Source organism: Ostrinia nubilalis, chromosome 12 (genome assembly GCF_963855985.1).
Source record: "Ostrinia nubilalis chromosome 12, ilOstNubi1.1, whole genome shotgun sequence".
NCBI lineage: Eukaryota > Metazoa > Arthropoda > Insecta > Lepidoptera > Crambidae > Ostrinia > Ostrinia nubilalis.
Window position 1 is genome coordinate 10340995 of NC_087099.1, and position 15729 is coordinate 10356723.

Here is a 15729-nt window from a genome sequence, read left to right on the forward strand (position 1 = left end):
GCCTCCCCCAATCATTGGGGCTCACCAATCGATCAACATGGAAAGCATTGGTGATCGATTGGTAGCGGCCTGCGTCGGCCGTCCAGCGCTTCCCTGCTACCTTATATCAACAATACTACAGGAAAAAACATAACCCTCCTTCTGGCGCAGTCGGGTAAAAATACATAGAGTGCCTCCTTAGTGTTTGAGAAGTTTTTTGATACTCATTTAATGGTGGTATAGGGTAATTGCGCCGGTTTTCCGTCCAGCTCCTGTTTTCGTCCATTTGACCGACTTGCCACAAACAAATACGGAAAATTAGAATACAAACCTAACTTTCCGTGCAAGTTTGGACTTGTTACAATCTATAATATCTAAGTAACAGTTCTGCCTGCATGAAAATGTAATTTGACAAGTAATAACTCCAAAAAAATCTACGGAAGTTACTGCTGCACACAGGTGAATGGAAAACGTCGTCAAGTTAGAAAAAAAACGTGGCGGTAGGGAACTTTCATGGTATGTTTAATTACTGTTTTAGCTACTTTACGTAATGTTTTTGGCACGTATGTCTAATTATTAGCATAATAAACACTATTTTAAGGATTTATTAAAGTTTTTGTACAGAAATCTTAGATAATTAAGTGGACTAATACTAGCATAACAATTTTGCAAGATTTTGGTTTTCGTCCACGTGGACGGAAACCCTGACACCTAGTTAATATTTTTAATAATCATTTTACTTCAATGGACCTACAAAATACAATGTTTTTTCTTCCAATATGATCTTTATTGCTATTACATTAAACATTTTAGTTTACGTCCACTTTTTAACAGTGATAAACCCATAAAAACCGTTAAAAAGATGTGGACGAAAACAAAAAACAGCTTTAAACGTTGTTGTGTTTTCGTCCATGACGTCATGAGCAAGCACTGGGGTGGACGAAAACCAAAATTAGCTATTCCTGTAGATTAGTTTTCGTCCATTTGTCCTTCGACCTATTGAAATATTTTCCTAAATTTAGGTAAGAAACTTATTTAAATCTTTTTGATATCATTTGAAAGCTAACAAAATTACCTTTCAAATGATATACCACAATCCATGGTTACTGTATTGTAGAATTGGTTTTAAGTTAACAATTCAACTGCACCCTTTTTTCTACACAGTGGTCGAAAATTAGCGTACACTAGGACGAAAACTGATTTTTTTGGACGAAAACTAGTGAAATCGCCTCTTTTGCATAAAATATTTTTTATAAAAAAACCCGTGGTATTTACTTATTGTCATATAATATTAACGTAAAGTAGACTATATAAGGACTAAAATGATATATGATACATATGAGTAAGGGTATTTTAAGATATTCATTTCGCATCACAAAGTTGGCAACTCGGATAATTGGACGAAAACTAGCGCACTTACCCTACCTACTTAAACCTTGTTATAGGTTGCAAGGAGTATCAATGCAGGTTGCTATTTCGTTAGTCCAATGCTTTCCCACCTAGAAAAAAATCATTCATGACACATTTCAGTAATCTCTTCACTACGCCTTTTATTATTACGTCGCTCCGTGAAGCAACCGCAAAACCACGGAGTCATATGGTCTGAACCTACACGACCCAATATCTAAAGATTTTGACTGACTGACTAAACGGCTAAACGTAGGCACTTGAAATTTGAAAGGGACGTAGCTTAGGTACCGTAGAGGTGCACTAAGAAAGGAATTCCCGAAATTCCCACGGGAACGGGCCCCTAAGGGGGTAAAACGGGATCCACGTGTACGAAGTCGCGGGCGGCCGCTAGTCTGTAAACATAGACGAACTACTTTACTACTCTACATGTGGAAGGAAGGTTGGACGAACAGCTGGAAGATAATGTAGAGCTGACATACGCTTAAGCGTAGGCTAAAAAATACTTATGATGTATCATGTAGCTAGACATTTTGTCCATTACTGTAACATAATTATAAGTAGTACAATTTTTTTTTATGAGACAGGATGATTAATTCAGAATTTAAAGGTGATTCTGATTAGCAGGATCAAGTTTTATACTCGAAATTGTAAGAAGCCATTTGCTGTGAGCATCAAATTAAGTGGAATGTATACTTAACAACATCTCACCTCACATTCATGAAGTAATAAGTAATTTAAAATTTTCAGTAGTGTGTTCTGGCTTCAGGCGTTTGGCTCTGCTATTCATTTTTTGCAATGAAATACATTTGTTCGTTCGTTTCAGCCGAAAGACGTCTACTGCTGGACAAAGGCCTCCTCCAAGGATTTTCACAAAGGCTGGTCTTCCGCCGCTGGCATCCAGGTGACTCCCGCGACCTTCACCAGATCGTCAGTCCACATAGTGGGAAGCCTGCCCACGCTACGTCTTCTGGCTCTACTCAATAACTTTCCTGCCCCAGCGGCCGTCAGCTATACAATTAAATACATAATGTATTTTTAATAATGAAAAAAGTTACTATAATACAGCAGCAGACAGTCGAAACGGAAAGTAGCGGCACCATTGCTGACATTACCTACTGGATTATAGTTTTCTTGACGTAGGCACTAGGCACTCGCCTAGACCGCAATTTTCTAAGTTATTGAGTAAAGTAAGTGCATAATTGATTAACCGCAACCTAACCAAGTGTTATAAGCTAAGTTGTGGTTTGTGGGAGAACTTACTCGTGATTGATAGCATCAACCACACTTAGAAGTGTGAAAACTTACGCGATGGTTATGTAGATACAATTTTGACGCATATTTTCAGTGTACTTATCTACTCGTAGTCCCCTGGAGTGGACCTTTTCAAGGCGACAGTTAATAGGCACTTTACAGGGCAGATGTGCACCATCCTAGACTACATCTTAGTTAACATCAGGTGCAATTGCAGTCAAATATCTGTCTTGTTTTACATTAAATAAGTATTCTGTGACCTGAAACGTTTCATTGTGTCCAAATAGGTGAAACCTTTATTTATTTTAGAACTTAAGTAGCCTTACTACATCGTTTTATAAATAAGAACCATCGTCTGTCTGTGATCTGTGTCTCTAGAGCACAAGAAAGTCCTCTGACAGAAAAAATATAGTAAGTGTCAAAATCTGGATGATATTATTGTCTATAAAACTTTCAAGAAAAATAAGAGTTCATGAAATAACCTGCGTTTAAGTACTATAAAATATTTCATACAAATTCTAAGCAAGCCTTGAAGTTCTGAAGAAATGAAAATTAAAGGAAACCGACCGATCGAAGATCGATTTGAAGGCGAAAAAGACATTTGACGTCGTATTTCCTTGGGCTTTTTAAGCTTTTCATAGAGTATCTACTTCTAGACCTTTTCTAATAGATTTCTTCTAGCTTTGAAAACTCACACTTTTCTGGATTTAGCTTTTTAATCAAATAAGTTTTAAAGAGCGAGTAAAATTAGGTCCAAGAGACGTAGAGACTGTCACTAGATTGATTTGTTCCCCTCTTATTAAAAGGTATAATATGAAAGAAAATAGCTTTTCTGTAAATATGGAAATAGCTGTGTAGAATGTCATTGTATATCTTTTTACTTAGGTATTGACAAAATCAACTGCTATATTTGCAACACGCAAACTTAGTTCAAATGTAGAGTTGCCAGTCACTTCAAGAATTCTCCCACAAATTCGTTATCAACTTCATTTCGGGAATTCTTACCCTTGCTCTGGATCCCAAGTATTTGTGGGGTTATTTTCAAGAATGTAGAGTCACTTACTTCAAGAATTTTCTTACCTCATTCGGTAGAGAGTGCGTCGTAGTGAAATTTTCTTATGTCTTACGGCCTAAATAAACACATTCTTGGCTAATAGACTTTTCAAAAATATAGAGACCTTTTTGTCTTGACTTAGCTGTAATTTATGCTTGATTGAAGCGATTTTCACATTAAAATCAGAGTAAATTATGCTACTTACGTAGTTACCGTCACTGGACCAACTGGATGCCTGCTTGCCAGGAAAGCCACCATTTCGTCATTTCCCACTGAGTGCGCATTTTTTAATAATCACAGGCAATTAGATGTGATTATCTTTTTGTCTGCAGACCACTTTATAATTATGTACTTTACAAGTTAATTACTTTTTACGTATCCACCAGCGCCATCTAGCGGGGCGGGGACTATCGAAAAAGGCTTTATCTAAGACGTGCCGGTATCTGTACGAGCCTAAATTGACCAATTATAAACTGGGGGAAAAAACCTCGGCTGCGCTCAACCTGTTTTATCGGCAAATATTTGTTTAAAGTTGTAACTGCAATAAAAATGCGAGCGTGTCTCATGGTAGGCCAGCACCAGGCAATTCATTCGTTTGATGACTTCATTTGAACGCGCGAACTGAGCTCTTGTGATAATGCGCTATTGTTTACCCACCGATAGTGCGCCTTCCCTGCACGCGCCACACAGCGCTGGATAGAGACAGCAACACTTTGCGCTGCACCGACTACGCAACCGCACTTGCACGATCCACTCCCCATCTCGCTCGCGCTTACGCCCAAACCTAAAATCAGAGCGCGAGGACGCTACGACTCGTAAAAACAGGTAGTAGAAGAAATAATAATCATCTTTACGACTTCTCACTCTATTCAGCACCTTGTTACGATATTGCGCGCTCATTGTGGCCCGGTCGAGGAGTGGTTGTAAAATCTTTTCTTTACTCGCCCGTTTCACTAATTGTACGTTTATGAGTTTACGACTTTGCGGCTTAACTTTTCAGTAGTAGTCATTATTGGGCTCTTGTCGACCCTTTTTTACGACTTGGGTCTTAGCTACTTAAAATTGCAATATTGAGTAATTGTTAACAGTAAAATCTTTAAACGCTTTACTTACTTTGAGATTTGTTTTGGTTTCTTATCAATGTAGAGAAATACCGGTATCGGTTTGTAATTGTAATTGAGACGTCGATAGACTTGCAAGGGTTGCAATACAATAGAGGCAGACCACGTGCTTCAGTAGGTGTGATAAGAAAGGGAAAAGAGAGCGTAACTGATAATATTTATAGTCATTAGCGAAAAGGGGACGGAACAATCGGTCGAGTTGCGATCGCAGGCCGCGCGCGGGGCGGCGCGCTTGTCAGTTGACTGCGTGAGTCGGGCCGCGCCGGTCGCACACCGCCACAAGCGCGCTCCATCGCACGCCACGACAAACTTCGCTCGCGAGACTCGCGACATCACCCACAATACGACAACAAACAGTCCCACTGTGACCACTTCAGACTACCCGGCGCCGTACGACCGTTTAAAAGCTCGTAAAACCACGGCACGCGCTCCCGACTCGTAAAATAATCGTAAAAAGTAAACACACGTCGACTGGCCTTTATCGCCGGCCCATTATGACGCTCGAGTGACGTTTAAGAGGCAATAAAATTAATAAAATTAAATTTCATTGTCTGGTATTTGGTGTGACATTGGCGGAGGTCGCGTTATCACCGCGCGCGGGACCGCGATGACATAAGTGTTGCCTAACTTAGTGAACGATAGTGACTGGTCAGAATGAACTCCTACTTTGAGCAGGGTGGCTTCTACGGGGCGCACGGGGTGCACCAAGGCGGCGGTGGCGGTGACCAGTACAGAGGGTTCCCACTGGGGCTGACGTATGCCCAGCCTCACGCCCTGCACCAGCCGAGGCCGCAAGACTCTCCTTACGACGCCTCAGTGGCAGCAGCATGTAAACTATACGCTGGAGAGCAGCAATATGCAAAGGCTGACTGTTCGAAAGCCGGTGGAGAGCAACAGAATGGCTATGGAGGGAAAGAATGGGGCTCTGGGCTGGGGGCTCTCGTGAGACCGGCAGCCTGCACACCTGAAGCACGGTACAGCGAGTCCTCGAGTCCTGGCAGAGCTCTCCCCTGGGGCAACCAATGTGCACTTCCCGGAGCCGCCGCAGCCGCCGCTCAACCAGTTCAACATCAACCCACCAACCACACATTCTACCCTTGGATGGCCATAGCAGGTCAGTGACTTCATTTTTTACTAAACTTTTTAATGTTAGAGATTAGTCTCGATTCCATACTCTCGAAAGTTATAATTTATTACTTCATTATGAATGTAAATATGTAAAAATATCATCTAAATCATTAATGAAATATAAAGGGAAATAATTATCTAACTGATTAATAGAAAAAAAACAGCATACATTCTCCAAGTCCGAATGGCGCTAAAATGTCGCTGTCATAGTCCAATTCAGTTGGATGCAGCTAAACGACCGGTTCCGGTCTTGTAAGAGAGCGCCCAATAAGAACGCTCGCAGGTAGCGCCGACTTGTGTCAATAAAACGCACATAAAACGAACGACCCTCGTTAACATCTTATTAGCGCCGACAGATTTGAGTGTCATTATAATTTACGACAGTCGTCAAATTAAGCAATATTGTCAATGAATTTACAAATTTTGATTTTTAGGTGACAAAAAGCTGTGAATTTTTGCAGTTCATAAATGTGTCGCAATTTCAAAACAGATTTTAATGACATTTGTACACACAAAAAATATTTATTATCATTATCAAATGAACCATGTAATGTATCGTAAATTAACGTCTTACACTATTCGGTATCATGTTCAAATAAACTTTCTTCACTATACACTAATTGTATCGTGATGTTGCATGTTTTGAGGGCTACATAAATCTTGATTAAAATTTTAATAGTGTATCTTTTTAGGAAAAAAAACAAACACTTAAAAGTAGAAAAATAATTACCTACCTACTAATTACTTATTTATTAGGACGTATTAATATTTATGTTATACCATGATTGTACTTTTGGAGTCGGTGCAGGCAAACTTCACACGTTTCATAATCTTGGCACCGACTCCAAAAGTACAATCATGGTATAACATAAATATTAATACGTCCTAATAAATAAGTAATTAGTAGGTAGGTAATTATTTTTCTACTTTTAAGTGTTTGTTTTTTGGAGTCGGTTTTATTTTTTATATAAAAATTAACTTATTTTTTGCTTTTTAGTTAACTAATTATTACCTTCATGTTACCACTGAAGGTAGGCAGTACATTGAGACTATATTCTTCATGTCAAGTGTAAAATAATATTCCCTGCAAAATACAGGTTATCATATCGGCAACCTAAAAAGACCTTAAACCGTTAGCCTACCTTAAAAACATGAAAGAATACAACTGTGGGTGTAATAGTACCTATAATATTTAAAAAATTATCCTCCAACTCCTAAGCGTTAAGGAATTGTACCTACCATGACCAGTTTATCATGATGAGATGATGTCTATCTGATGCAAACACTTGAATAAATTTAGAAACTATAGTTATCTATAAAATTAAAAGAATTATCCTCCAACTCTTAATCATTAAGGAGTTGTACCTTCTATCATCAGCTCATCAATATGAGATGATGATTTCCAGGAGCAAATACTTGAATAACTTAAGAAAAAATTTGAAATACGATATACGTGCCTATAAAATTTGAGGGTTGCCCTCGATTTCCCTAGGATCCCATCATCAGATCCTGACTTGGTGACAATGGGACCACCTCAGAAGTGTACCCTATCGAACAAAAAAAGAATTTTGAAAATCGGTTCACAATTGACGGAGTAATCGGTGAACATACATAGAAAAAAAAAACATACATACAGTCGAACATATAACCTCCTCCTTTTTTGAAGTCGGTTAAAAAGTATGGATAAAGTATGTAATATTCACAGTAATACAACTAGTCGTCCCTATTGACAAAATTGTTGGCCATTACTACAAAGTTGGATAAAAAAGTTTTAAAAAGTTACGCATCATTAGTCCTTGATACAGATTTTTTCCCACTTTCACTGTCAGCAATTAAGATAAATGAGTAGGTAGTTCTTTGTCTTGATATTATGTGTTAATATTACAAAGATCTATCAGTGCCATTAATTACAGTAGAGTATCGTTATCCTCTTGATTGTTTGTAATAAATATACAGAGTAGCCATTAATAATTATAATAATGTAGTGGATGAAGCTTCGAATTGATCAACTATACGTACATATTTAACCAGTTGCTGAGTTTAAATCGTATCGATCGGATTTTCCTAATAGATTACAAAACCACTGTAAAGCTTTTTCCTATTATACAATATTTAAAAGGTTAGCCAGTAAATAAAAATTAACACAGCATTTATTAAAACTTTCCTTTTGTGATTACATTCACAGTTTTTATTTTATTTACGGGTCAGGAATTTCACATGATGAACCACTTAAGCTTCAACCACACCAACGCGTGCAGATCGCCATCGCCGCCGCCGGCGCGATCAAAGGCCAATGACAGGTCGCGTGAACTGTCATGGGTCGCGCGATCTGTCATTGGTGGTGTGGTGTATCATTAGAGTTGCCTGAAATATTTATAGAAAACTAAACATTAAAATGGTAAGGTTATCCTTACCTATTCTCAAATATCCAATATCAGATTTTACCCAAAAACTTAACAATAATTTTATTTCCGTGTAAAAAGATTATCTTTGCCGCCCGGATAATCGGCAGCGGCATTTTAGCGCCCACTGTGCTGACGGGAGGCGCGCCCGCGCCTGTGGGTCAATGCCCCGGTCTAGTTTGGGCGCATTATTATTAACATGTGCCACTGGTCACTGATGCCCACTCAATTGACGTGGCCAAGACGAGACGAGACCTGAAAAGAAAAATAAATTAGTCCCACTTGTGGGCAAAATTAAAAATTAAAATTCTTCATTGCAATCACGAAATAGCTTTGAATTTCCGTAATAACGGTAATATACAAAATAATAAAAATTTTAGTTTCTCTGCGCTCGGATTCGGATTCAAACGTGGGCCTCTAGAATGAAAACAGCGAGCAATAAAGGTAGATAATTTGTTACGGTAGCGTCGTGCATTAACTATGTAGAGGAAACGGAAAATAAGGAAAACTATTATTTTGTAATTACAACTAAACACTGCAACAATCAGCAGACTAGATCACCATTATAAATTTAATGTATATTGTTATGATTGATCGGAAACGTCTAGGTCTGATTTATAAATAAATTTCATATAATGTAATTGATGGCCATAAAACAAAAAAATTGCTGTCTTGAGGAAAGAAAACTGACTTTGATTTAAAACTCCAATCAATTTGCTGTTACCTACTTGATTTTCCAATAAGACAATTTCATTTGTACCTTACAACAATTAAGTTTAAATTTTATTGACAAATCTAATAAGAGTCGGTGTCTTGACAAAGTTTGATTAAATAATAAAGAATTAAAGATTTTCAACTGTCATTACAAAATAATAAACAATAAGAGTCAAGCAATTGGAATATTTATTAACTAACAATAAAGTTAACGACAAGACGCTTGGAAATTCTAATAAGAATTTCTAATTGGGAATGCAACCGTGGGACATCCAGATAAAAAAAACTGGTCACTCCTTCATCCCTACTAAGTCGAACTCACATTACTACTGTGTAATTAACCCAACGCGTGTGGTCCCGCCTCTCATAACTCATGCGACTTGATAAAATTAAGTAACACAAGCTAAAAAATAAAACAAAAATAAGTAGTCGCTCTGGCAGCCATATTTCACTCGGGTTCACGCAACACGGCCCGCGAAACAATACAAGGACGTTGGACGAGGTACAACTCGGGCTTGACCGTTGCCAGCTAACTTTCGAATGATAAATCGAGAATCGAAGATCAAGTAGCTGGCCGGCAAGAAGTTTGGTGCACTGAAACAATAAAAAAGTTCATTATCGAATGTTGTCTGTGAAACAAAAAAAAGTGTATCCAGTCAGTAATGAAAAGAAAAAAGTACCAATTAGTAAAAGTAGTATGTAGTAGATTACAAAAAAAGTACAACAAGCTTTTCTTAGTTGGATACTAGATGGCGCCTTGTAAAATGTTGAAGGAATTGTTTAGTTAGATACATATTACGATATTAGTAATAATGTAATGTTCATAAAACATGTAATATTGTCTACTGGCAAGCCGTACTTTGCAAGAAATTGAATAATAAAAACATGTAGTAGACCATAATTTAAAAGTATCTTTTGATTTGATTGAAATTTAGTGCCTAATAAAGGGTAAAGCTTGCTAAGTATTTTTGCAATAACCTACTATTACCTTACTTTCATACCTAAATATTACTTCAAGCAATTTAATATGCTTTAGGGTACAGGGTGATAAAGGAAACTGAAACTATATTTTTCATGAACTTGAGAAGTTGTATTTTAATTAATTAACAGCATTAAAGAGCTCTTCATCCATTATTAATTTGGGATTCAGACCAATGCAATGATTAATATACTGAAGATTTTTATTTCTTCACATTCCTCTCACAACTAAGTCGCATGTTATTTACGAATACGTTTATGAATTGTAATGAACCGGTATATTTCAAAGAATTTTTTTTTCTCAATTAGTAATTCTTATAAACTAGTAGTAATGTCAAAAGCGCGAAGATTGTCATTTGTTAATTTTGTTAGTGTTATGAATAAAATTAACTACCACTGAAAAAAGATCATTAATTTAATTACATGATATCAACTTTTTAAAAACGCAATTATTGTTATGAAAAAAAAAATTAAGGCTTAAATTGTGAAACTATGTTCAAGAATCGATTCAAAGACAAACATAGATTCTGTATTAGTGGAGCTTCAATATTTAATTTAAACCAATAACATACCTTCTTGATTTCTTAAGTGCCTACATCAGACTATTTAAACAATTTCGTAGCAATCTCGTCTCTATTACAATCCGTATAAGATCTCAGAGTCAAGCTTAATGTGCCCGCTCTACATTCAAACTTTCATATTCGGGTAAAGTCTACGGAACTCGTCCCACTAACCGCGCTCAATCTTACCGCTTATTGAAGGGGCAGAAGGGCTTATTTCGCTTGCGTTTAAAAACATCGTGTAACCTCATCGCGGGCTAACCCTATAATTTCTAAACCAGTTCCAAAATTGGCGACTTAATTCCCTCCAGGGCTTAAACGTTTAAAATAAACCTTTATCAAAGGAAATGAGATTTTGCAAATACTACCTAGGTTACTTACTGAAGGTTAGTTAGATAGTAGCAGATCTAGTACTCACTGTTTATTTATATTATAATAAGTACTAGCGAACGTACGCGACTTCGTACGCGTGGACCTTGTTTTACCCGCCCCGTTATATCGTGTTGAAAGATGGCGTTACACGGCTTCCCCCGCATGTATATTTACAAACGTCAAAAACAGTAGTTTGTCCAGCGCTGTACATTTTAACCAATGACGAGAGGATGGCGCTTTTTAGACACGTCTTATTTAAACATAAACATCTTTGGTCAATCTCACACAGCGCCATCTAGCCCCAAAGTAAGCAATTAATATGCTTGTGTTATGGGTGCTAGCTTAACGGATATACTACTTATATACTTTTTTTTTTAAATACATACATATTATACATAGTAACACCCAGACCCGTCACAGAAATTAAAATTCATCATTTCAATTTCTGCCCGGCCGGGAATCGAACCCGGGACCTCTCGGCATAGTAGTCCGTTCTGAACCACTACACCAAACGGCCGATTTGTCACATACGGTCATAAATTATAGCCTGTATATAATGTCAATCTGGGTTATAAACAATAATACTGTAGAGTTTCGACGAAATCCGTTCAGTAGTTTTTGCGTGAAAGAGCCACAAACATCCAAACATCCACACAACCACACAAACTTTCGCATTAAAATTTATAATATTAGTAGGATGAAAATATTTTCTACTCAATATTTATAGTAGTTTCTAGTTTAAAATTTTAGTTGCCTTAAGACATTACCTCAGTGCCTGAAGACGAACGAGACGAGACGAGATTATGTTCCATACTTACAATTAATAAAAAGTTAACTTTTACTTGTTATGATAAATAGATCTACGGTTAAACTGTTCGATTAAGAAATAATGTAGCTGTAAACCAAGTGAATGCAAAAAGTGGATTTTATTTGTGGATAATCATAGAGTGCGTCAATTCCAATTTTTAATATCGGTAATCTAGGAACATTATTCATTCACATACTCTAAAATAAGATAAAACCCTTGTGAATTTTTTCTCAACGTTGTTACCTACTTTATTATCTGCTGAAGAATGCGGTCCGCTAGTACAGAAAAGTGCATCGCGTTGGAAGTGGCTCTACTTCGGTGATGAAATATTTCGGGCGGCTAAAATAATTCAAGCAGATGTTAAATAAAAATATTTTTGTTACAAAATATCCAAGTGCTTATATAGTTGTACCTAAGTTTATTTTATGATAAATTTAATATTTTTGTTTTATTTTCTTAAAAAAAACTATCGATTAGAATTTTGTGCAAACTTAAGTAAGTATTATTGGTGTCCTTAAATTTTTAAACATTCTGAAAAATAGGTATTTTCTATATTTTAAACCCCATATATTTTAAAATAACAATACAATTATTTTTTCAACACAACGGAAAGAACACTTGATATAATTTGATAGTTGAAAATAAAAAAGTTACATTTTACTTTAGAACCTATTCATAGTTAAGTAATTATTGAGAAGCGTAATTGTTATGAGTTCACAATTGATGTAGACCTTCATTTTTGTATAGATGGTAAGCCAAATTTGTTCGGCCTTCAACCGCACACAATAAAAACAAACAGAAACACACACAAATACCAGCATAATAGCCGGTAACAGTCGCCAGCCATAAACTAATAATGGGGGAGATATGTTTTATGGTTTTAAGTTCTGAATAACGTGCCTATTATGAGAGCTTTTTTAAATTTTAGTACAACGCAAACCGTCTGTGTGCAAGCACGTTCGTTTCGTTTGGAATGGCGGCAGGTGAAAAATAAAAAAGGGTTCCAAATTAAATCGGTTTGAATTTAAGATTGACGGGCCTACTACGTTAAAGGAGGTGCGTCTGCGCCTGTTTCCCGCCTGTTTGCGGCGCGCGCGGCGGCCATCTTGGATAAGAATCGATCATAGGTGCACAGCTGTGAAGTGATAAATATGAACTCTGGCTACCTCGCAGTGTTATCTTTTTGTGAACTTCATCGTCACATCAAAGGATTCTACGGTGAGGGCTTAGTGTTAAAAGAAAAGGAAAATGCCCCACCTACATCCTACAACCAGACTGTGTGTGAACTGTGTGTGAATAGTTTTATTGAAATATACATAGGTACCCAATCTTTTTAATGTGCAAATGAAATGAAATTAACGGTAACGGTTCAATATGTAAACAAACAACAACAGTTTATCCAAACTCATTAGGTTAGATTCATAATAGTAATAGAGTATGTATTTTTATAAAAAATCTGTAACAAAATATCTAATTGAATTATGAAAATATTTTAATTCAAGTAAAATTTTCAATCTACAAAACTAAGCATCATTTAGTATCTGCAAACAGTACCGTTATCTATCATAGATCCTATAACATAAGTTATCTAAGAAAGGCAAAATCGCATACCTATCTCAGAAACCGTGACCCGATCCTAACGTTGCATTGAAAATCACCGAGTGAGGGCAATCCAGCGATAGGTGAAATAATTTGTTTGTTCTATTTCTAGGCGCCATCGTATTTCCTTTGTTTCATTGAATGAAAAGCAGCATCCTACACAGTTTAACTTAAAATATACGAGTAATGAGCGCGTATGAAAACCTGTCTGGTTGTCAGTCGCATGCGGAGAATTATTATGATAGGCTGTACTTCCACCACCAGCAGTAGTGTAAACTGAATAAAAACAAAAATTCTCAGAAATCGATTCAATGCTTGAATCTTATTGAGATCTCTTTGTTTGTTTTCTTTTTCTTCAAACTTTGATAAACCACAGTCATTTACTGGAGTTTTTAAAGCTGAAGAAAATAAACTTTTATTTTGATAAGAGAATCTGGTTAAAGTAATCAAATAATGACACTGAAAGCTTTTTACTTATGAAATATGTTAGATAACACACTAAAATATTTTAACAATTTCATAATTCGGTTAATAATCATTAAAGTAGACTTAAAAAATTGAGGGAAGATAGTTTCAGTGTTCAAGGCAATTTTCATCAACTAGTACACAGTTTAATAGCCACAAAAATGTATACCAAACAGAATAGGTGCTCGTATCTGTCATAGGAGTGCACTCACCTACCTGGAACACTGTCCCTGTTCACTTAGGAAGGTGCCTGGATGCGAGCGGCGCATGATCGCTCTTCATGGAAATTCTCGGGGGAGGTCTTTGTCCAGCAGTGCACGTCTTTCGGCTGAAACGACGAACAACGACGAAAATTGCAATAAATAACATGCCTTTCTCCGATTGCCGCTTCGCTTCGCTCCACGCTTGGACAGGCAACCTAAGCTCAGGCTGATGCCTGTCTTGTAATTAATTGTTGCACGATACCCCACACTGGAGGCGCCCAGACTGGATTTGAATACTCAAACAGGCACTAAAATATTTGTAAGGAATACATATTGAATGCGAATATGTATGATCCAGATACATTACATTTTCTCAACAGGCACTGAAATTATGAGCGCATTTTTTTATTTTGAAATAGAGTTACTTTCTTCTTTTTTTTCATCTAAATTTTCTGTTTTGTTTAACTGTTTATTCAGTTTATTCTATTCTGTAATTTATTATTTATTTATTTTTTGCAAAATAAGATGAAATATAATTTCAAATTAACTGGTTACAACTTCTATTTAATGCACGTGATGCTAAACTAAAATGGCTCCACCTTTGCCCTACCTATCCTTTTGCAACAAAATTGCATCGGCTAATTTTTGCCAGCGAACCCGTTCTTAGCAACTATTAAACCATATTTAATTCCACATAAACAGTGCACGGTTACACACACTTCATATAAATAACTACAGTGCACAGTGCTGCGCTATCCTTTCATTTGGTACAAAAATCTACAGGTCGACAGTCAACTTCAATTTTTATTGCTACTACCAAAAGGCACAGTTTCCATTTAACAAAATTTGGTCAGCGAACATTACCGTTGAACCTTGCGCAGGTGACATAGAGACTATTATTGCGTGTCTTTTAAATCTTTTAAGATATTTCGGAGCTATTTCTTTGATATACAGGGCTTCGTGCCGAAACTAGCGTTTTACCGAACAATGTGTCTTCTTTTTAAACTAAGTCTGTTAATAGTGTTGGTTCCATTATGATTCTCACACAAAACACCTTTAGTCTGAACGCAATATTGTTTGTTCGTGTAACGCAAGCTTAATCTCTGTTTGATTGACATTAATTGTCAATTTATTGCGAAATAACAATGTAAAAGATGATTAATGTTTTTTTTTGCATAAATCATGCTATCATCCAGGCGCCTATAAAAAGTATTATCGAGTGAATGAAATTACTTATCTCTATCTTTAATATTATTGAACAATGTCCGTAATTGCTGTTGTATTGTTATTTTCTTTGATTCATTGCGCATGAAAACTTATAACAGTTCATGTTTAGAAAAATTTACAGTTTTGATATTAATTAATTAACTTCTGAAACAGTTATATCCGTAATGATACTGTTAAAGAAAGTATTTAGCACTAATAATTAGTTTTTATTGTATCAATGTATTTTCTAAAAAGAACTGTCTAAAAGTGTGATGTCACGACGATATTAAAACGGCAGGCAAGTAAGTGTAGTATGAATGTTTTGAGCTGGTATTTTCTCAGATAATTACAGTTGGACGTGAAATTCGCTATCGGGTTTGGTTCTTAATAGGTGCGTTTACCTTGTTTTATAGGACTCCGGCTACTCCTTAATTATCCCTGGTCAATCAACACTCGGATTGCTGCCCGTGGCTAATCCA

At 36.5% G+C, this 15729-nt stretch overlaps 1 protein-coding gene across 1 annotated transcript in view; it reads left to right on the forward strand.

Moving 5' to 3' along the window:
- Positions 1–5071: 5071 nt before the first annotated feature.
- LOC135076929 (homeotic protein ultrabithorax) overlaps positions 5072–15729 on the forward strand; it is a 183421-nt gene continuing 172763 nt past the window's right edge. The window contains exon 1 of the mRNA XM_063971449.1: positions 5072–5929. Coding sequence (XP_063827519.1) covers positions 5470–5929 — 460 coding nt within the window. The 5' untranslated portion in view covers positions 5072–5469. The remainder of the gene's footprint in view (positions 5930–15729) is intronic.